General features: G+C 35.4%; 2 protein-coding genes and 1 non-coding gene across 3 annotated transcripts in view; 1 reads left to right on the top strand and 2 right to left on the bottom strand.

Moving 5' to 3' along the window:
- COL19A1 (collagen type XIX alpha 1 chain) overlaps nucleotides 1-21678 on the bottom strand; it is a 335696-nt gene that overhangs the window by 195501 nt on the left and 118517 nt on the right. The window lies entirely within an intron of this gene.
- LOC112319303 (large ribosomal subunit protein uL23) lies at nucleotides 8533-9057 on the top strand. The gene has a single exon (XM_024576619.3). The coding sequence runs from the start codon at nucleotides 8540-8542 to the stop codon at nucleotides 9008-9010; it is 471 nt and encodes a 156-aa protein (XP_024432387.2). The 5' UTR covers nucleotides 8533-8539; the 3' UTR covers nucleotides 9011-9057.
- On the bottom strand, nucleotides 16854-16979 carry LOC112319394 (small nucleolar RNA SNORA77). The gene has a single exon (XR_002976337.2). It is a non-coding gene; the product is annotated as a small nucleolar RNA SNORA77 (small nucleolar RNA).

The raw sequence follows: 21678 nt of genomic DNA, 5'->3' as shown, positions 1-21678 counted from the left end.
CAATAATAGATTATTGCACAGAAAGAACTCACTGAAGCCCCAAAGTCTATCGCATCACACTAGGAGTGTGCGCATGTGGGTGAACGTGTGTGTGTAGGAAGGGGGCGGTAGAATAGCAGTAGTAATCTCCGCTTTGTGTCACTGGGGTGGTTTATTCTCCTCATCATATATCCTGCTGTGCTTCTTCAGTCATGAAGAAGAACATTTTTTTGTTGCAAAAAAATAAAGAAAAGCAAGCACCTGATTTTAAGTTAATACATTACATACTCCACAAGTTGAAATACCCACGTGCAGTCCCAATCATCTATGACTATGCATTATTACTATATGAAAATGCAGGATTGAAGTAATATACCTTGACTGCCGGAACATATGAAATATAGATTCATATGTATTATATAATCATATATATATGATAAAAATATATCATATAAGTACATATCATATAAGTACATATAAGTACATCCAGTGATACTGGTCTGAGTTGGAAGGAAGCTGGAACGAAAGAGAGAATGTAGAGCTGCGCTGTTCGGTGCGGCAGCCACTAGACGCATGTGGCTGTCGTAATTTAAATGAAGATTAACTAAAACGTAGAATTCAGTCCCCGGTTGTTCTGGCCGTGCATTTAAGTGTTCAACAGAATGTTTAGACAAAAACATTTCCACCATCAGAGAAAATTCACTGGACAATGCTGATCTGGAGGATGTTATTTTTGACACAAAGTGAAGTAAGAGGCTCAGGAAGACACAGAAGGAAACAACCTATCTAGTAATAGGATCAGGAACAACACAGTATCTAAATGGAGACGTAAAGTGCATTCAGCACGAGCTCATAGACTGAATTGAAATTTCTGACACAAGAAAACATATAGTTCCATGGATATCACCATTAACTTTCAGAATGTAACTAAAAATAAATAGTCTTTGTTAAAAATTAATGGTTCTCCTAGATGGAAAAAACAAGCAGCTGTACATATTTAAGAGATATGTGCCTACAAGAAAATCTGCAAGCCTGACAGTGATAATAAAAGTTAAATAATAATATAACAGGTTTGAAATTCTGACGGGGATTATGCCGCATGGCGAGAGGATGAGGGATGTAGAGGAAGGCTAAAGGAAGAAACACGCCGCTTCAGCTTGATCCCTGGTAAAATCTGCAGTGAATTTCAAAAAGTACAGCTTTTAATATAAACAGTAAGGACACATGGTCATGATCAAATAAGGGTCACGTAAGAACAGTCACTTATTTTGTGGTTAACCATTGTTACCAAACCCATCTGTAATGTTTACTGTGTGTCAAGCACTGCTTTAAACACCTTGCAATTCTATGACAACTTAAGATAAAGGTAACGGTCGTTACCCTAATTTCACAGATTAGAGAACTGAAGACGGGGAGGTTAAATAACTGCACAGGGTCACACAACGTTCAAGGAGGGCAGGGGCCTGATTCAACCCAGGCAGTGTGGCTCCAGGGTCTGGGATCTAAAACTATCAAGCTCATTTATTGTTTGAACCATCCCAGGGAAAATAAAAATAGAATATATCTGGATGTCTGCAAAGAAGGAGACAAAGTCTCTTACAATGCCCCTTGGAGTAGGAAAAAAACACAGGCCAGGTTATGTTACTATTGGTGAGAGTGTAACTGGCAGAGGAATGGTGCCCGATGCATTGATCCCTCTCAATCTCTCTCATCGATCAAGTTCTCTTAATCTTGGCATTATTGACAATTCTTTGTTGAGGGCTCTCCTATTCATTGTGGAATGTTTATCATCATCCCTGGCCTCTACTCACTAGGGGCTAGTAGCCAGCATCTCCCACATCCCTTCGACCCCCAATCCTGAAAAATAAAAACATCTCCAGGCATCGCCGAATTTCCCACAGAGGGTGAAATTGGCTCCAGTTGAGAACCACTAATGTATTATGTATTATGAAGATATATGTAACAGATTCATAGTGTGAAATGTTACAACAGACTGAAATAATATGTTATAATAAACAACATGGACTGTATTAAGATAAATGTGCAATCTTGTATTTAAGTTAATTCTGAATGGGACAGAGAGCCTACTTAAAAATAAGTATATTAAAGAAGCAGAAGGTCCTGCCCTTCACAACAGCATGGATGGAACTGGAGAGCATTATGCTAAGTGAAATAAGCCAGGCGGTGAGGGACAAGTACTATATGATCTCACCTATAAGTGGAACCTAATCAACAAAATGAACCAAGCAAGCAAAATATAACCAGAGACATTGAAATTAAGAACAAACCGACAGTAACCAGAGGGAAGGGTACAGGGAGATAACGGGGAAAGAAAGGGAAGGGTCATCAAGGAACATGTATAAAGGACCCATGGACAAAACCAAAGGGGAGTGGGATAGAGGGTGGGAGGTGGGGATGACTGGAGTTGGGAGGAGTGACGGGGGGAAAATGGAGACAATTGTACTTGAACAACAATAAAAAAAGAAGAAGAAAATAGAAGTTAACATAGCTCAGAGCTCATGGTAAGTAAGATTGCTCTAAGCATAGAACCAAGAGAAGAAATTCATTATAGACAAAATGTTACAATTTGGACAAAATATTAATAATATACTTGTAAGGCAACAATAAATACTATAAACTAAAAGGTAAATGACAAAAAGGAGAAAAGTGTATGGTGGCTTACTGGTTAACACGCAGAAATTTTATCATTCATAAAAAAAGAATAACATGTCAATTGGTAACTGAGCAAAGGATGCATCAGGGAATTTACTACAAGGAGTAAACAAGAAATGGAAGATGATAATATTTTAATGTGTATTAATTCATCAAGTTATGTATTGGGGTCAGGTGAGCTCTAAAGCATCTTGACTGTAAATTTTATCATTCTTTGGAAAAAGCCGTGGGAGTTTTACATCAGGACAAAGAAAAAGGTACTCTGGCACTGCATACTAAATGAATCCTAAACAAAAGAAAGTTGACAATAGCAACAAGCTGTCCCTTTTTCCTCCACTGAGAAGAAAATGAATAAAAACACAGCATTACAGATGTAAGCTAGAATTAAAGAACATTTATTTGCCATCGGAGGTTGTTAGAGATTAGATGCATTTAGATCATTTTTCAGTGTTTAGATAAGTTCAAAAGCAGAAAAGATTAAAAACCAAAACCAACAGAACATCTCTGGAGGCTTCTTTGAAAATATAATACATCATTCTAGACTGACAGAAACTTAAATACAATCCCAACAAAAGGAAAGAGGATAAATAGGAATTAGGTTACATCTGAGAGTTTTTCAATGCTTATTCTTAGATGAAACCAACTTCAAAACTATAGGAAAAGTTAATGTCCTTCCAAACAAAACCACAATGCTTTGGTATTCAAACTATTACATTCAGGTAAGTAGTGAAACCTTTTTATAGAGTTTGAATTAATCCATTATTATCCACAATGCAAATAGCTATTATCTTTACTAATGCTTTCCTAGATACTAGAAACAACATACTAGCTTCTATTGTATGTGCCTTTCTACACGCAGACTCCATGCCTCTGCTTTACATAGTAAGGACTCTCTTTAATTCTAGCAGTAATCACAACTGGGTGATCTCCTTCCCATTTACTGATGATAAAAAACAGTTCAGAGGACGTAGGTATGCCTCCAGGAATTTTCTGAAGCTGGAGTATTTATTTGTTCCTCCTTGCAAAGGGTGGCAGGGGGCAGGGGATGTGCGTGTAAGGTCCCTGAAAGCAGTCTTCCAGCCAAAGGTGACAGCAGTTGGTGGGCTAGTGCATCAGTCTCCTAGCCTGCAAAGAACTGCAAGGCACAGTCCGCATGGTTCCTCAGAGGTTCCCAATCACAACCAAGTCCCAGTTGCCTACAATGATAAGTAGCTAAAAAGCCAGCATTTTATTAGCTTTTTCTAGTTTCCTGAGTTATCCTCACACCTGTTTCTTGAGATCCCTCTCTATAAATAAACTACCTGTCCCAAAGCATTGTCTTGAAACTTGTTTCTGGACAACCAAGTGAAGATGATGTCCATTGGCTGCCAGTGTCTTCATTTTTGTCCATCCTTATGACCAATCGCTTCAAATGCTCTTTTATCTCTAAACACCCTGGATCTTCTTGGTCTTTCTGATGGTGCCAATTTCAATGCATCCAGCTCTCCAGCTATCCACTCTCTCATTCCTAGGCTGTTTGTTGTTAAGTACCATTATAAATTCACAACCACTAACCTCATTCTAGATCGTTAAACTACGATTTCCTTCAAATCCTTAGTATTAGGACTTCTGCTTTTACTTTCAGATAACCGTGCTTCCTACAGAGAAAACAGAAACTATCCAACAAGACTTCCCTTAATTCCTTGAAATCTATGAATTCACACCACACCATCATTTCGTCTATTCTTATGTGTGGAAGAATTGTTTAATTCTCTGTTTAATGCTTATCCCTCAACCTATGCTTTCAATCCCATCTTCTTTCTTCTCATGCAATTTATGTTTAAATTTATGCCCTTTTTTCCTGAATCCTCAACATCTTTCCTCCAGGTCACATCTTGCCAACTGCAGTGAAACATACTGTTGAATATTCTATTGAAACAAAAATCTCTTACTTGCATCTCCTCTCAGTTTCTGCTCCATCTGCTTCCTTCCATTTTCAGATAAACTTACTGAAATGGACTCCCCATACTTCTTGCCTGCATTCCATTACCTCTCACTCACTTCGAAGTCTGCTGCAGCTTGCCCGGTACCTGCCCTGCCCCTCAAATCTGCTCATATCAAGGTGAAAACCATTAGACATCTTGTTTTTTTTCTTCTTCTTTGAGCCATCTATAACATTTGATATCTTTGTTTGTTTGTTTTCTTTTGACCAACACCCTCCAAGCAATACATGCTTGCTGAGACACTATACTATTTGTTTTTTATTTTATTTCTATAGCCACATTTTCTCCTTCTTTTTTTGTGCTGGGTCCTCCATAGGGATCTGTCCATAGGGTTTGTCCATAGGGATCTGTCTCAGGTTCTTACGTTTTCCCTTTCACCAGACTTCCCCCAATTACCTTCTCTACATTTACAGTTAGGGACCATCTAAATGCTAATGACTCTCAAATTCCTACTTCCACCTAGATATCTTTTTTTATTCTTCACAATTTTGAAGGTTTAATTAAGGTATGATATACTATAATAGTGATATGTCTTACATGTACAGTTCTTTGAGTTTGAGTGAATTTATATAATTGTGCATCACAATTCAAGATTAAAACACTTCCATCACCCAGAAAATTCTGTTGTGCCGACTTGTAGCCAGTTGCTCCTCATATCTACAGCCCAGACAACCACTGATACACTTTTTGTCTCTATACTTTTGCTTTTTTTTCTGAGAATTTCATATAAACAGAATTATACCACATGCAGCCTTTTCTGGTCTGGCTTCTTTGATGCAGCATTATGGTTTTGAAGTTTACCCATATTTTTTCATGGATAAGTAGCCCATTTCTAATTTCTGCATAGTATTGTTTATATGGATATACTACAGTTTGTTTATTCACTCACCAATTCCCATATTCAACTATTCTAAATAATGCTGCTATGGACAATGACATACACATATTTCTGTGGACATATTTTTTATTTCTCTTGGGTAAATAAATACCTACGAGTGTAATTGTCAGATCATATAAGTGAATGTTTAACTTTTTTAGGAACCTTCTAAACCTATTTCTAAAGTGCCTATATCATTTTACATTAGTATTATCAGTGTATAAGAGCCTCAAATTTCCACTAAGCCCCTCCAACAGATGGTATTGTCAGTCTGTGTTTGTTTTTAATACAGCCACTCTAGTGGGTGGGTGCACACTGACATCTCACTGTGGTTTAAATTTGCATTTTCTTAATGATTAATAATTTTTTCATGTGCTTATTAGCCATTCACATATTTTCTCTATGAAGTATCCACTCAAATCTTTTGCTCATTTTTAATTAATTTGCCTATCTTATTATTGACTTGTAAAAAAGTTTGTTACATATTATTTATCAGATATGTGATCTGCAAATATTTGGCTTGTAGTTTGGCTTTTTATTTTTGTAATGGTATTTTTTTTGTAATAGTATTTTACACTTTAAAATGTTTAACATTTTTATTGAGGCATAATTGACATACAATAAACTGCACATATATAAAAGGAATAAATTGGTAAGTTTTGATATATATGTATGCCCACAAAACCAACATTTTCATGGTTTAACTTTTTTTGTCTTTGCATTTTCTTAATGATTAATGTTGAGTAATGTTTCATGTGTTTGTGGAAAGTGTCTATTGAAATCATTTATTCATTTAAAAAATTGTATTATTTGTTTAGAGTTATTTATATATTTTGATAAAAGCCCTTTATAATTTCTGTAATTTGCAAAGATTTTCTGCCAATGTGGTTTGTTTTTTCATTCTCTTAGCAGAATCTTTCAAAAAAAAGGAGAGACATTTTAAATTTTGATAAACTCTAACATATCAACTTTTTTATGGATCTTTTTAGTGTCATATCTAAGAATTTATTTATAAATAAATTTAGTGATTTATTAATAAATGAATAAATGTACATGTAGTGAATAATGTGGCAGATATGAATTGAAATTTTTAATTAAAAAATTAATATTTAATTGTTCCAATAGTTTTATTGAAATATCCATGATCAGCTGAATTGTTTTTGTACCTCTGTTGAAAGGAAGTTGTCCATATATCTGTGGAGTGATCTCTGGACTCCATTCTTTTTCATTGGTCTATTTGTCTGTCTTTACACTACCAGTGTACTTTCTTCATTAGTTTACTTACCTTTATGGTAAATGTTAAAATCAGATACTATTAGTCCCTCAGTTTTTTTCCAAGTTGTTTTGGTTATCCCAGGTCATTTGTATTTCCATATGATTTTTATTTTATTTTATTTTTATAAGAGAGGAAGGAGGAAATTGTTAAATATGCCTACTATTCCCATTTTCACAGCAGGGAAACTGAGTCAGAGATAAGACTCCCAGCCCAGTGCTCTCTTCAGAAAACCCTGCTGACCCCACATGCAGTTCCTATCCAGTTGCTCCACCCATGACTCTGGACTTCCGAAAGCAACTCCATGACAGTGTTTTCTTCGCTGGGGGGTAGGAGATGATTTTTAGAATTTTTAATACACAGGTCCATTTAAATGGATACCAAATTCACTAATGCATCATCTAAAATAATACAACCTCCTTTGATTTTGCCTCTTTTAAAAAAAGTTGTTATTCAATTACAGTTGTCTGCCTTTTCTCCCCATCCCTCCACCCTACCCCAGCCGAACCCACCTCCCTCCCCCACCTCCACCCTCCCCCTTGATTTTGGGTTTTGATTATATTACGGGTTATTTTACTTCTGTTTCATATGTTTAGTTGATATTTCCTTTTAAAATATAAACTATACATATAAACTGTTTACATTGACCCACATATTTATAACTCACAGTACCATTCACTCCCTCCTCTGCGTTTAAGTTACCATGTGGCACATTTATTTTCAGCCTGAAAGATTTCTTTAGTAACTCTTATGAGTCATGTCTGCTGGCAAAAAGACAAATCTTATTTTATTTTTTGTTATTTAGAAATCTCTTTATTTTGCCTTCATCTTCGAAAGAAATTTTCACAGGATATAGAATTTCTGGTTGACAATTTCTTTTTGAACATGTCATTTTTACTGCTTTCTGGTCTACACTGTTTCCAAAGAGACATTACCATTATTCTTATTGTGATTTCATGTGCATGGTGTTTTCCTTTTGGTGCTTTCAAGATTTACTGTTTGCCTTTGGTTTATCAGCAGTTTGACTATGATATGTCTAGATGTGGTCCTCTTTCTGTTTATCCTGCTTGGGACTATTAAGTTTCTTGGATCTACAACTAATATTTTTCATCAAACTTTGGAAGATTTTGGCTTTCATTTCTGTCTTGTTTTGCTCTCTCCCCTCTTCCTGGGATTCCCATTAAATAAATTGGTTTCCTTGGAATCATCCTGTGTCCAAATATTTTATTCATCATCTAAGGATTTAGACAAAATTTCTGTTCTAGCACCTTAAGTCCATAAAGCTTCCACCCTTTTCTCATCAACCTGGGAGTGGGATGGAAAATTCATTCAGTGTTGCAACCCTTTCTCAAGCCTTCCTTTTTTCTTTTCACTGGGCTTATTCAGATTTCCCCTGCATATGTACATGGTTTCCCAGTCATCCTTTTACCCTGTTAGATTACATATGTATTTTATATGGAATATAAATATATTTTATCTTATTATATATGAGACCAATACAAACTTTAAATAAATTTAATATGGGGACTATGTAATTTACATTATTCTCTGGTCTACTGGAACAGAAGCAAACTGCTCAGTATAAAACACAAGGCAAAAACAAATCACATTTCTTTGGTGAATTATTAAGGTATAATGACTTAAATAAACTTACAATATAATTAGTTTTTCAGTAATTTAATCTATTAAAATATCTTGTTTATCATTCACTTAAGAATCAGTAAGTTAAGAAATATCATTTTGCTTTTCACGAAGATGGCACCCAAAGCGAAGAAGGAAGCCCCTGCCCCTCCCAAAGCCGAAGCCAAGGCAAAGGCTTTGAAGGCAAAGAAAGCAGTGCTAAAAGGCGTCCACAGTCACAAAAAAAAGAAGATCCGCACGTCACCCACCTTCAGGAGGCCTAAGACACTGCGGCTCCTTAGGCAGCCTAAATATCCTCGGAATAGCGCGCCCAGGAGAAACAAGCTTGACCCCTATGCCATCATCAAGTTCCCCCTGACTACTGAGTCAGCCATGAAGAAGATAGAAGACAACAATACACTTGTGTTCATTGTGGATGTCAAAGCCAACAAGCACCAGATCAAACAGGCTGTGAAGAAGCTGTATGACACTGATGTGGCCAAGGTCAACACCCTGATCAGGCCTGATGGGGAGAAGAAGGCATATGTTCGACTGGCTCCAGATTATGATGCTTTGGATGTTGCCAACAAAATTGGGATCATCTAAACTGAGTCCAGCTGGCTAGTTCTAAATATAAAAATTTTATACTATCTGAAAAAAAAAGAAATATCATTTTAGGGACGCCCCTTTGCCTAAATGCAGTAAATTAAAAAATATATATATAGTATAGTACTAACCCATTAGGTTAGATTAGGTTAGGTTAGATAGATTACTTAATCAAAGAAGTTATAAAACAGAACTTTTCTAAATAAAGTATTTTCTAACATAAAAATATCTATGACCTACCATCTTAATATAGCTACAATAGATAACACTTTACTGCATTTTTTGTTATTGATGATGATAATAAAGTGACTAACTGATTATATCTCTGGCAGCTAAATATATACTGAGAAACACAGTAGATTTTCGAAAACTGCCAAGCCAGAGCTTACAGTTTTAACTATGATCTACTGAACTGAGTCTGGTGCTTGGAAACAGGAGGGCTGAGTCTAATAATATGTCTGTCTCTATGCTGTGTGCATCTGCATAGTCTTTTCCATTATCGGCCTTTGGATTTGTAACTTCTAAAAGAAAATAACTTCGACCTACCTAAAAAGTATTGTTATAATGCTGAAATGAATAAAAATTATATGTATGGTACTATATTATAAATTACATTCATGCAAATTCTTTTAAAAGGATGACTTCATACACACAGGATTAATAGAAATAAAGGCAGAGACAATTCTGTGTTCAAAGACTAATGCCCCTGCATTTCCAAACCTGGAAAAGACTTTGTCTTGATAACCTTATTTGTTATGTCACAAACTGAAATTCTTTTATCTAAATGGATTAGAGCCAAGATTACTCACCTAATTGCTTTTGTGACATAAACCTAATTAAGTTCTCTCTCCAAGGGGGAGAAAGAATGTAATCCAAGAAAATAACTTCTATAAAATCAGCTTATATCAATTTCCTTTAATAACTAATTTAGTAAATAAATTAGAAATTTATTTTGGCTCATATTTTGTATATGAGAGAAAATCCTCTTTGAAGAAATGTTCTCATGGATACCTCATGAGTCATTTCCATAATCTAGTTGACAGTCCATTAATTTGAGTAATTTTAAACAATAAAATGATAGTATAATTGAGGAATTTAGATGGTTTTTGGAGTTACAAATAGCAAAAGCCATCGTTGCTTTGAATTAACCCATGGCATAATTCTGGTTAAACTTGATTCTACATAAGCTCCAGTCCTTTACTGATAATGTCCCTAGTCTTGGCTACCCAGTTAACTTGGCTAATTGCTGTGTCAAGGGAAGCCACCCAACTGACATTTGCATGCAGTCTAGGATTTAAGACTTTCTTTTTAAAAGCTATATCTTTGAGAAATCCGCTAGTAGGCAGTAGTCATATTTGCTAACGTAGTTGCAGAATGTCCAAGTTTCTGAGAAACTGATTTTGTGGTTCAAGGACAAAGACATTCCAAAAGGTGTCACTATGACTTCTATGGATACTACTACATGGCAGTAAACTAATGCATTCATAGAAGTGGTCCCAATGTACCATGTTGGCAAGATGGTATGCCACAGCCCACCCTTCCCACTTAGCTTAAAATTGTAGTCACTATATTAGGAATGACAAATGGTAAGACCCAAGGTATTTTCAGATTAGTTGAGGGGTGGGGGCCGAGGGGAAGAGGGAAGGGAGGGAGGGAGGGAGAGAGAGAATGAATTTGATGTTAAAAAAGAGAGAGGCAACACAGCAGGAATAAATCCTGAGAAATGTGATATAACAAGAGAGTGCCTATTTAGGGAAGCCAGGCCTAAGGTAATGTCTGAGCAGGTGACTTCAGCATGAGCAGGGTATGGCCCATTCTTCAGATTCATGAGTCTGGCCTGCCTTTCCTAAGGTGCACATAGGCAGAGGCACACATTAGGGAGAATATTTCCTGAATAAAACAGCATCAGGGAGAATTTTGAGTAAAATAATGGCATCTTTAATGAGTCCCCCCCAGCTGATTTGGAACCCATGACATATCTAGAATGAATTCATCTGTGTACTAGTGTAAAAAATTCCACATTATAGCAATATGTGCAATAATATTTCAGGTCCTTTTCCAAATTCTCCATTTCATTTCATTTGCTGATGAGGGAAGGAGATGAAACTTTATACTCATCAGAGACAACTCCTTCTGTCACAGCTGCTGCCTGGGAATCCAGTGAGAATGACAGATCTAGAAGGAAACTCTCCACACTCATCATAAGCAAATCACAACCAGGTCTAATGACTCGCTGCTCTCATGGCTGCCTGTAACTCGTGTTTGGTTTGACAAAGATGCATGGACTAGAGAGTTTTATCTTTTGTTTGATTGCTACAAGGTCTCACTTAGTTAGAGTCTGAAAGATGTAAAGAGCAAAGAATTTAACACCAGTAAAATCACAGCCTTTCAGAGCTTCAGTTTCCTTATCAATAAATTTGACCTAGTAATACAACTATCTCTTGGCATTATTTTGAGCTGTTGCCTGAGAAAGGTGTTTATAAACTGTCCATAAGCATTACTTATATTTGTTAAAATCAAAACATCTAATGAATTAATGTAAACTTACAAAAGTGATCATTGTACTGTGATTACATAAGAGAATATCCCTATTCATAGAAAATACATAATAAAGTATTTAGAGATAAAAAGCCTTTTATCTCTAAATTAAAGAACTTATTCTCAAACTACGTGGAAAAATAATACATATTTGTTCATTTATAATTATATGTAGTTATATATGTAATACTATGAGATAGAGAAACAAATGATCTATCATTTGAGGTAAAGGATATATGGGTGGTTTCTGTACTATTTTTGTTTTTACAACTTTTGCTAATATTGTTATTATAAAGTTTGTGGATTAATTTTACTCAATGAATCTTGACTGAGGAAAGCCAATTCTATTATACATGATGACCAGAAAATGTCTTAAACTACCTGTTTACTTATTGAATTTAGAATCTGAAACCCCATAATAAATACAATTATTCCTATTAAATTTCTGAAAGGCTTATATAATTTTGAGTCTACTTAACTAAGGCAGTGTTGAGCACTCAGAAAAAAATGGTCACATGACACCTCTATGTAATGTCCTACACCAGGCACTGGAGATAGGAAGCCTCAACATTGCTGTTTGGAGAAGACCAGCCTCTGATTATTGATGAAGGAAACCACAACTTTGAGAGATGAAGGGGTTCAGTGGTGAGATATGTACTGAGGGCATCTGTGGTCAGGAAGACTTCCTGTTGGGCATGAATACTATGTTAGGCTTTGAGAGATGATTAGGACTTAAATAATGTGCAGGAACCTGGAATATGTTATCCTAACCAAGGGGAAGCTGTTAAAGATGCCTGGTTCATTTCAAAGGGATTCAGAAGCTAACTGGAAGAGGTTCCTACTGACTAAGAATGAGACCATTTGCAGATCAATAAGGAAAATTACAATGGATTAAAATAGGTTTATAATACTAAAAAACAAGCAAATGAAATAAAACATAATTGGTAACCACTGGAAGGTACTAGAGAATCAAGTCATTATTTTGAAAAATAGTATATCAATGGAAAGGATCAAGTACTTAGCGGAAGTTTCCTTTGTGAACCATCTCACTAGGTAATCAGAGAGTAGATGAGGGCAAGTTCCTCCAGCTAATAAATGTAAAGGAAATGATAAAATTAAAATATCACCACTTCCCAACCCTAAGTGAGTTAACAAGTGTAAGTATGGATGACCAATGGCTGCTATCAGCACAAAAAGAGATTTTCCTACATTAGGTCACTTATGAGAGAGGAATGCCATGCCACTTATGAAACAGTCTTGCTGAAAAAAATCACACCTACATCTGATTTCACTACTCGTTTAAAGTAAACACAGAGATGAGAGGAGCATATTAAATTGCATAATGGAAACGTAATCAAATCCAGACTGGGAAAGTCTTCAAGGCAAACAAACCTGCTCCTTAACAAATAATATAATAAAAACAAACAACACAACAACAGAGAGATAGATTGGGATACTGCAGACTAAAAGTCTCTTAAAAGCACAGGAACCAATGGAATGTGTGAGCCTTTCTTTGGATCCTGATGAAAGGAAATTACTTAAAAATTTTATGACTTTATTATATTATTGGAAATCTGAACACTAAGTGACTAGTTAATGACATTTAGAAATTCCTGTTAAAAAGTATGTGTGATAATGATATAGAGGTTATGTAAGAAAAAGTTCCTGTTATTTAGAGACACATATTGAACTCTTTCTACAGGAAGCATATGCCATTGGGGATTGCCTCTAAATCTTAAAGGAGGGGTCGAGATGAAACAAGATTGGCCATGCTTTGAAGCCAGTCGATGTACACACAGGGATTTGTCATCCTATTCTATATGCTTTTGTGTTTGTTTGCAATGTCTTTAATAACTGCTTTAATATGCTTGAGCACAGGTTCTTTATTTTACATAAAGATAAGTGAAGTATATTTTTCATGCCCACAAATAAAGAGATATGTTTTTATGCATATTCATAATTACACTTTTAATACCTAAATAAGAGTGTGCTAAAAGGGCAAAGCCCTAGAAATGAAGACAAAAGTTACTCATTCACAACTGACATCTAGCATTAATAGAAGATCTCATATGCATGAGACACTCTTCTCAGAGCTTTCATCCATTTTTTTTCCAGATGAGGAAATGGAGGTTGAGAAAAGACAAGTGTCTTGACACAGCTAATAAGTGGCAGAGCCAGGGTTTGGACCCGGGCAGTTTTATTCCAAAGCTCAGGCTCTCAAACTTTAGTCTATATTTAATTCTGTACTTAATTATTGGGCAAGTTCCCATGTTTTAGGCAGGAAGTAGATCAAAAGAAATGAGGGAAGCCTATTCCAGAACAAGGGAAAGGTAAAAGTAAAGGCATAAATATGAGGACCAGAAAGTTACTTGGTTTGAGTAAAGCACAGGACTCTGAACAAGAGAAATGCTGTGAAATGAAGTTGGAAAGTCAGACAAGACAGATCGTGAAAGACCATGAAGGGCAAGTTAGCAGTGTCGGAACAGCCTCCTGTAACCATTTTGGAGGCACTGACTCTTTGAGTGGAAGATGGACACTATGCTTTTTGGAGATTAATGGAGCTTAACCTATAGGAGAAATTATTGGGAGGGTCGAGATTAGAAGTAGGAATTTGGTTAGGAGGCTACTCCAACAGTTTAGGCAAAAGCAGGGAAAGCTGGAATTTAGGCTAATGGCATGGGAATGAATAAGAAGGGAAACTATGTGTTGCTACAGAAGCAAGAGACAGAGAAAAATAAGAGTTAAAAAAAATGACAAGTTTGGGAGGGTGGTGGTGTTATCACCGAAGCAGATGTGAGAGAAAAGAGGAAGGATTTTATTTTGAACATACTGAACATAATGAAATAAACAAAGACATCCAGGAAGATAGGACGAGTAGGTAATGGGGTAAAGTAGATCCAAACGAGGAGAGAACTCAGGTGTAGGATATAGATTTGGGGCTCATCCTGCTGAGAGATTATGGTTGAACTTGTAAGATAAATTGAGATTACTGAAGGAAAAAGGGAAGGTAGTTCAGTTTGAGTCTCCAAACCAAACAGTATTATGAGACTTTTACTACATGAATATTGTGTTCTATTATTTTCTATTCCTCTAGCACAAAACTCAATAAGTTCCCTTGTCTGACTCATGAAGAGTTATAAGAAGTACTAGACATAATTTTTAAGTAGTGTTTTGATCTCCCAAATGATCTCAGTATGGCATTTATTTATTGGTAATGAGGATGGTTTGTAAATGATCCCAGTACGACACTTATTTATTGGTAATGAGGATGGTTTGTTTTCTTACTTTCTTATCTGGGAACCAACTAATAGGAAAAGGCGAAATCTCAAAAGCAAGCTTGTACTGAAGGACCCATTTCAGATAATCAGACATGCAATTCTGTTTTAGACTGAGGCATCTTTATTGCCTGGCCTTTATTACTCAATGGTAATAGTGTCATGATTCACTGTTGAATTGTTAACCAAATTTAGCCAATATGAGTAGAGAAAATGACATAAGTTTTTACCTGCCTCTAACATAATGAACCACTGATAAATAAAGGTGTAGTTAGTTGAGAATGAAACCATAGGAATGGGGAAAGAAAACTAAAAATGCTGCCCTTATACACATTAAAATAATTACTAATTTAAGTTCAACATTTCTTTAGAAACTAAAATAAAGCTCCGTTTCTTACAGCAAGGCAATAGCAAACCATTTCAGAGTCTTTTCCAGAACCCATATTATGAGTCAGAATATTTACTTTAAAGCTTTAAGGGTTCAAATAATTATCTTTTTTACTTACTCAGTTTATTTCTCCCATGTCAAAACTCAAAGTTCATACTTAACTTCAAACTTCCCACATTTTCCATTTACTGCAACCTTGGGCTGAGGAAGCCCACTATTTGACTGGATTTTATAAGGCACTTTTATGATATCAACAACTCGATTCAGTGGGGGTTCTTTACCAGAGAAGGAAGAATAATGGAGAGCTCCTAAGTGAGCACAGCTGGGAATCCTAATCCACAATCAAGAACCAACACCACAGGGCAGTTAAACGTGGCTGGGAGACCTTTTGGTAGGTCCAGATCTTAGCAGCCAGTGGATGCAAGCGCTATGGTGCGAATGCTGCTGATCACATCTCGAACTTACAGAAAACTTCACAAGCTCATAAGCACCAGATGATTTTGTGTGTTACAACCACTTTGTTCTCTGTGAGACCAATAACCAGGCAATTCTTTCAAGAACTTTAAGCCAGTAGTGTGAGGTTTGTTTTAAACTTATTTCAACCATCGTAGTTGATGCTTTTCAGTAGCAAATGAAGACTTTTCCTTCAGTGTAGCCTTGTATCTGGGCCCCAGACAAGTGCAAAGGTGCTGTTGTTTGTACTTCTAAAATGAGAAAAGATGGGGGAAATTTAGAGATAGGGCTATTAGTTAATAACAGAATTCCATTATTTATAATTCCATTTTTGAGGAAGATTATGGAATGAAGTGACGTGACAGAACCTTTTTGTTTTGCTGTGTTTTGTGTTGGTTAGTTGAGAGGGGGTTATAATCACTGAATATCCATAGGTCTTGAGTGGACACCGGTGGGATGGCACCCCTTGATTTTGAACCACCAAATGGTTTTTAAAAGACACCAAAAGTCCTAGCAGGGAAGAGGATTCCTGATGAGTAGTTGTGCTCAAATCTCTACTCACACAATTCCCAACAGCCACGGTGAAGTTAGAGCTGAGTGGCTTGGATCAGAGCCGCAAAGCTCAGGGACTTTTATGCAAATCCAGAGTGGGTAGCACTCATCGGGACTGGTTTCAAAGTATTCCTTGAAGAACGTGTAAGGAGTTGTGGCATACACTCTGCAGTCGGATTACACACCAGGCGGCAGAATTCAGCCTGGACAGGACTCCAGGTGTTGACTACCTTATGTAGTTGGGTTTGTAGATTAAAGGAACCACTTCTTTCACATTTCAGTTGTTGTGCAAGAATTTCTAACGGAGCTCATCAAAATGCAAATTTCACAGCACGTGCCTAGACCTCGTCTCCAGTAGATCCAGGGACATGGGAGGAACAGGCATGTTTGAGCACCCAGGAGATTCTGATATAGGTGGTCTGTAGACAACATTATGGAAAACACTGCATATAATTTATACTTGACACTTTTCATTAAAGTACACCCCACTGATGAGTAACAATTAACAACCTCAGCTTATACCGAAACACATGCCCTCACTTTTCTGACATGTAAAAGGAGGATTTTTTATACATAGCAATCTGTGTCATTAAACACTTTTACTGACAGATACTATTATTATAATTATTACTTTTTTTTCTGTGTCCCTGAGCAGCTGCATTACCCTTGACAGGTCCAGGTAGTCACCGTACCCTGGAATGTTTCTGCAGCCGACAAAAAGAGCATCCTCCTGGGACTGCATCTGGGTGCACAGTGGGTCAGCATGACAGATATTACTTTTAATGGAAACTTTCCTATGTATATTATTTGCAATGAAAAACACTATCATTAATTGGAAAATTTGCTTTCTTCCTGGCTTAGTAGACTGTCTTACTGGAAAAAAATTACTTTTCTATTTTTAGTTTTCTTAACTAAGCAACACAACAATATTCAAGGTCTAGGTTACTATAGCCAACTCGCTAAGTAGAATATGATAAAGAGAATATATGTTTTAACAAGGCTCTGAACTGTATTTTCCAAAGACCCTAATGGACCCATTGGAGGTGTTATAATCTATTAAATTCAATTTATGTAGGTAAAAAGCCTTTAAATATGCATTTTATGATAATATGCTTTTTAAGATGTCCCCTGATATATATTATACACACTACTGAACCATAATGACTATTAACATAGTAAAATTAATAATATGCATTTTTAAATGGCCTAAACTTTCAAAGATACCCAGGAGAGACTTTTTTGAGTAAAGTTTTTGAAGTAAGGAAAATTTTTACAATTTTGTGGACAAAGAAATAAATGTTTGGAGAACTTTTGAAGATGCTCAGTAATGGTTAAGGGAACTTAGTTTCCAGAATCCACGTCTCTACTTTCTACTCACTATGGTCCTTTTCAAGTGGTGCTGGTTTTTCTGATTAAACTCTGTCTCCAACAGACCTAAGTGCAAAGTCTCTGAGTCTTCCCCCATCCTTTGTCTCCCTTTCTAATGGTGCTGAATGCATCATTAGACCATGGACCTCTGGTTGGCAGAGTAGGTGTTTCTATTCAGAGGAAAGAGTACAAAATGATTATAACACCTCTCTGTTTGGCATTAGTCACTCTCCATTAACTCACTTAGAGTCTCTTCCAGTATAAAGTAAAAATCTGCTAACAAACAAGGAAATCATTAGGCTGAAGATTCTAAAACCATACTACACCAGAAAACTCAGGTTAAATACTTTTAACCTAGTACTATCAAAACTTCAATACTGAGCAATTCATTTTCAAGTCTTCTAATGCCCAAGGAAGGAATCTCTCCTCTAAAAGACATATTTTGAGGTATACTTTATGCGTTGATCCCAACTACAAGTAAAGAAACCTGTACTTACCCAAATTAAATCTAAAGAAATTTTTCTCAAATGCTACCAGCTCTTAAATGAAGCCCTTAAATTAAATCAGTCAAATTAATATGCATAACACATTTGATTATTTAATTTGCATTAATTTCATCTTTTTATTGTATTTTATTGTTTATGCTATTACAGCTATCCCCAATTTTCCTCCCTTTGCCTGCCTCTACCCAGCTCCCCCCCGCCACCCCAGTCAACCCACATACTGTTGTTCACGTCCATGGGTTATGCATAAATGTTCTTCGGCTAAGCCCTTCATCTTCTTTCATCCAGTCTCCCCTTCCCCCCTCCCCTGGACAGCTGTCAGTCTGTTCCACGTATCTATGCTTCTGTTTCTATTTTGTTTGTTAGTTTATTTTGTCCATTAGATTCCACACTATAAGTGAAGAAAATTATCAGTCTCCTATGAAAAAGGTTTTAGGCTGAATGCAGATACTTCCACGGTAACATTCAATACTCAATATGAGTAGGCCAATGCCTAAAATGTCCTGAAGAAAAAAAAAGACTGTCCCAAGAATTATAACCCAACAAAATTATCATTAAAGTATAAAGGAAAAAAACTTTAGGGGCTCTCCACATACTCTGTATATATATTTTTCATGAACTTTTTAAGAAGAAAATTAGAAGACAAGCATCAGCCAAACGAAAGAATAATACGGAGACTGTAGGCAAAGGACTGAAGACAGATTCCATTTAGCCATAAGACTAAAAGAAAAAAGAAAAATTGGGTATTGTGGTTAGAACTAAATGTAAATTCTATAATATTGAAAAATGTTGGAATTACATACCTAACAAAAATTGGAAGGAGAAGAGAAAAAAGTGGTAATATGAATGTAATAATTCCTTTATCATTTGTAATGAGGTATTTAAAGACCATCTTTAAACAAATAAATTAAGTTACAAAGACTGCATGTCAATAAAACCAAGGTAAAAACTAAGAAAAATAATGTAATTTATTGAAGTCAGACAATCACAAGAGGGAAGGAGTGGAAATATGACAATTCCGCCATTCCTGAGAAGGCGATCAACAGATACGGAGTGCAGAAATGAGGAGCCTCATTTACATTATGAAGATAAATGACCACAGGAACAAAAATTTTCCAAGTTTCAAGGAGCAACACAAAAGAAAACATTAAAATGAACTAATTAAACCCATAATTTAAAAATGTCCACAAAGAAGTCTCCAGATCCTCTTGGCTTTTCTGGTGAGTTCTTAAAAACATTTAAAGAAGACGTGGTATAAATACTCCACATACTCCTTTGGAGAACAGGAGAGATCACAGCTTTCATTTTATAAACCCAGCATAACTATGATACCAAAATCTGATGAGGAAATTACAGGAAAGGATTTGCTCAGGTTTTTCATAAACAGAGATGCAAAACTCCTGAAAAAAGGTATTAGCAAGTTGGATCTGCTGATACAAAAAAAGGGATAATACGTCATGAACTGGAACAAAAATCGTACTCTTATTTCACCAGTTGCAGAAAAAGCATTTAAAAAATTCAATATCTGAATAGGTATTCAAGGGAAAACTCAGAACTATTTTTTATATCCTTTTTCTCATAAAGTATGTCTACAAAAATCTACAGCACATTTAATTGTGAAATATTGAATTATTTCCTTCTGATTGTATGAAGAAGACAAGGATGCACACTATAACCATTTCTATTCAACATTGTACCAAAAGCCCTAGCCAGTGCAATACGGCAAAAAAAGAAACCCCGTGAATAAGAACAAGAATGGAAGGATTAGAACTGTTTATTCATATAGAACATGATAATCTAACCACTTAGAATTGACTGATTGAGAGAGCAAGGTTGCTGGATACAAGGTCAATAAACAAAACAATGTATTTTAATATTCTAGCAGCAAAGAAATGGAAAGTTAAAATCTAAAGTTAGTTAAAATAGCACTAAAATATCAAATACTTAGTAATAAATATAACAAATTATTTAAAAACTCTACAGTGAAAATTATATAACTAAGAAACAGTAAAGAAAGCCTAAGTAAATAGGTGCACTAAATATTGAATGACTGTATATTGTCATAAGATAAATCCTCCCAAATGATCTATAGGTTGAAAGAAAACTCATTCAAAATCTCAGCAGATTGTATGTGTGTGAGTGTGGAAATTGACATGTTGACCTTAAAATCAACATGGAAACACCAAGGTCCTAGAATATCCAAGATAATCTCAATAAGCAAAGTGGAAGGACTTTCACTATTAGTACTTTCAGTACTGTACTTACTATGAAATGTCAGTAACTTAGGAAATGTTGTATCGGTCCAAATGTAGACAAGTAAATTAATGACACAGAATAAAGGATCTTTCATCCATCCCTCCTCTCTTCTTTATTTTTATATTTTCATTTTTATTCTTATTAAATTACTCCTGTTTCTGCCCGATCCTGCCCTTATCATTCATGATCCTAGTTCATTCATATACCATTGTGGCAGTTTAGCCAGCTGGTTTTCCTACCTTCAACCTATTTTTCTTGTACTTGTTTTTTAAAATTAAAAAATGACATAAAATACAAACATAATTTTACATAAATTCCTACATGTGATTACATAAAACATATTTTAGTACAGATTTAAAAATATTTTTATGAAATATTTGATATACACTCAAGGATATGTGTAATGTATGTATCTATAAGTGTGTATAAGATAACATATTAATATATATACATGTGTTTTATGACTAAAATTTATAAACATAAACCATTTATATGTTAAATATAAATTTATAAATGTAAAAGATTTCTTAGATATAAAGTATTTTTAAATATAAAAATACAAGTTATGACAATAACAATAAAACATACTCTTCTTTCCTTACTTTTTTATCATCCCTTCACTGGATGCCAGGTTTCTGTTATGAACTTTGTATATATCCTTCCAATGTTTTTCTCCAAACTCATATAATCATAACTGGATACACACACACACACACACACACACCATGAATTTTGTCCTCTGTTTGCTTTAAAAAATTAGTTACATTATACACATTTTTCTGAATTTTAATTTTTTCCCTCAACATTACTTTCTATAAATCAGTTTGGATTATCTGATAGAGTCCTAAGTGATTCTCTTCAATTGTTCCATAACACTCTATAATATAGAAGTACCAAAATTTATTCAAGTGTTTTCTTGTGAATGAGTATTTACTCTGTTTCCAGTTTTCTGCCACTATAAACCATGCAGCAATAAACACCATTAAATGCATGTGGTATACTTTGTATAAATCAGTCTCAAGCAGTTTGCTAGGGAGAGGGATTATCCATTAATTTTTTTAAATACATGTCAAATTGCTTTGCAAAAGAGGCTGCAGCTCTCCACATACCACAAGCAATGTATGGGAATGCCTTTGTCCTTAAGTCACATCCAGCAACAGGTGCCAGGTGATGTGTGTGAAGTCAGAGCTCATAATTGCTTTAAATTACATGTCACTGACTACTAGTGAATCTGAGCCTTTTATATACTTGCTAATATTTTGCTCTGTAGCAAACCTATTCATATATTTTATTTGCTTTAAAAATTAAAATTTTCATATTTTCTCATCAATTTTT

The sequence above is a fragment of the Desmodus rotundus genome, chromosome 11 (genome assembly GCF_022682495.2).
Source record: "Desmodus rotundus isolate HL8 chromosome 11, HLdesRot8A.1, whole genome shotgun sequence".
NCBI lineage: Eukaryota > Metazoa > Chordata > Mammalia > Chiroptera > Phyllostomidae > Desmodus > Desmodus rotundus.
The sequence above is the reverse complement of the archived record's forward strand: the minus strand, read 5'-3'. Positions and strand labels throughout refer to the sequence as shown.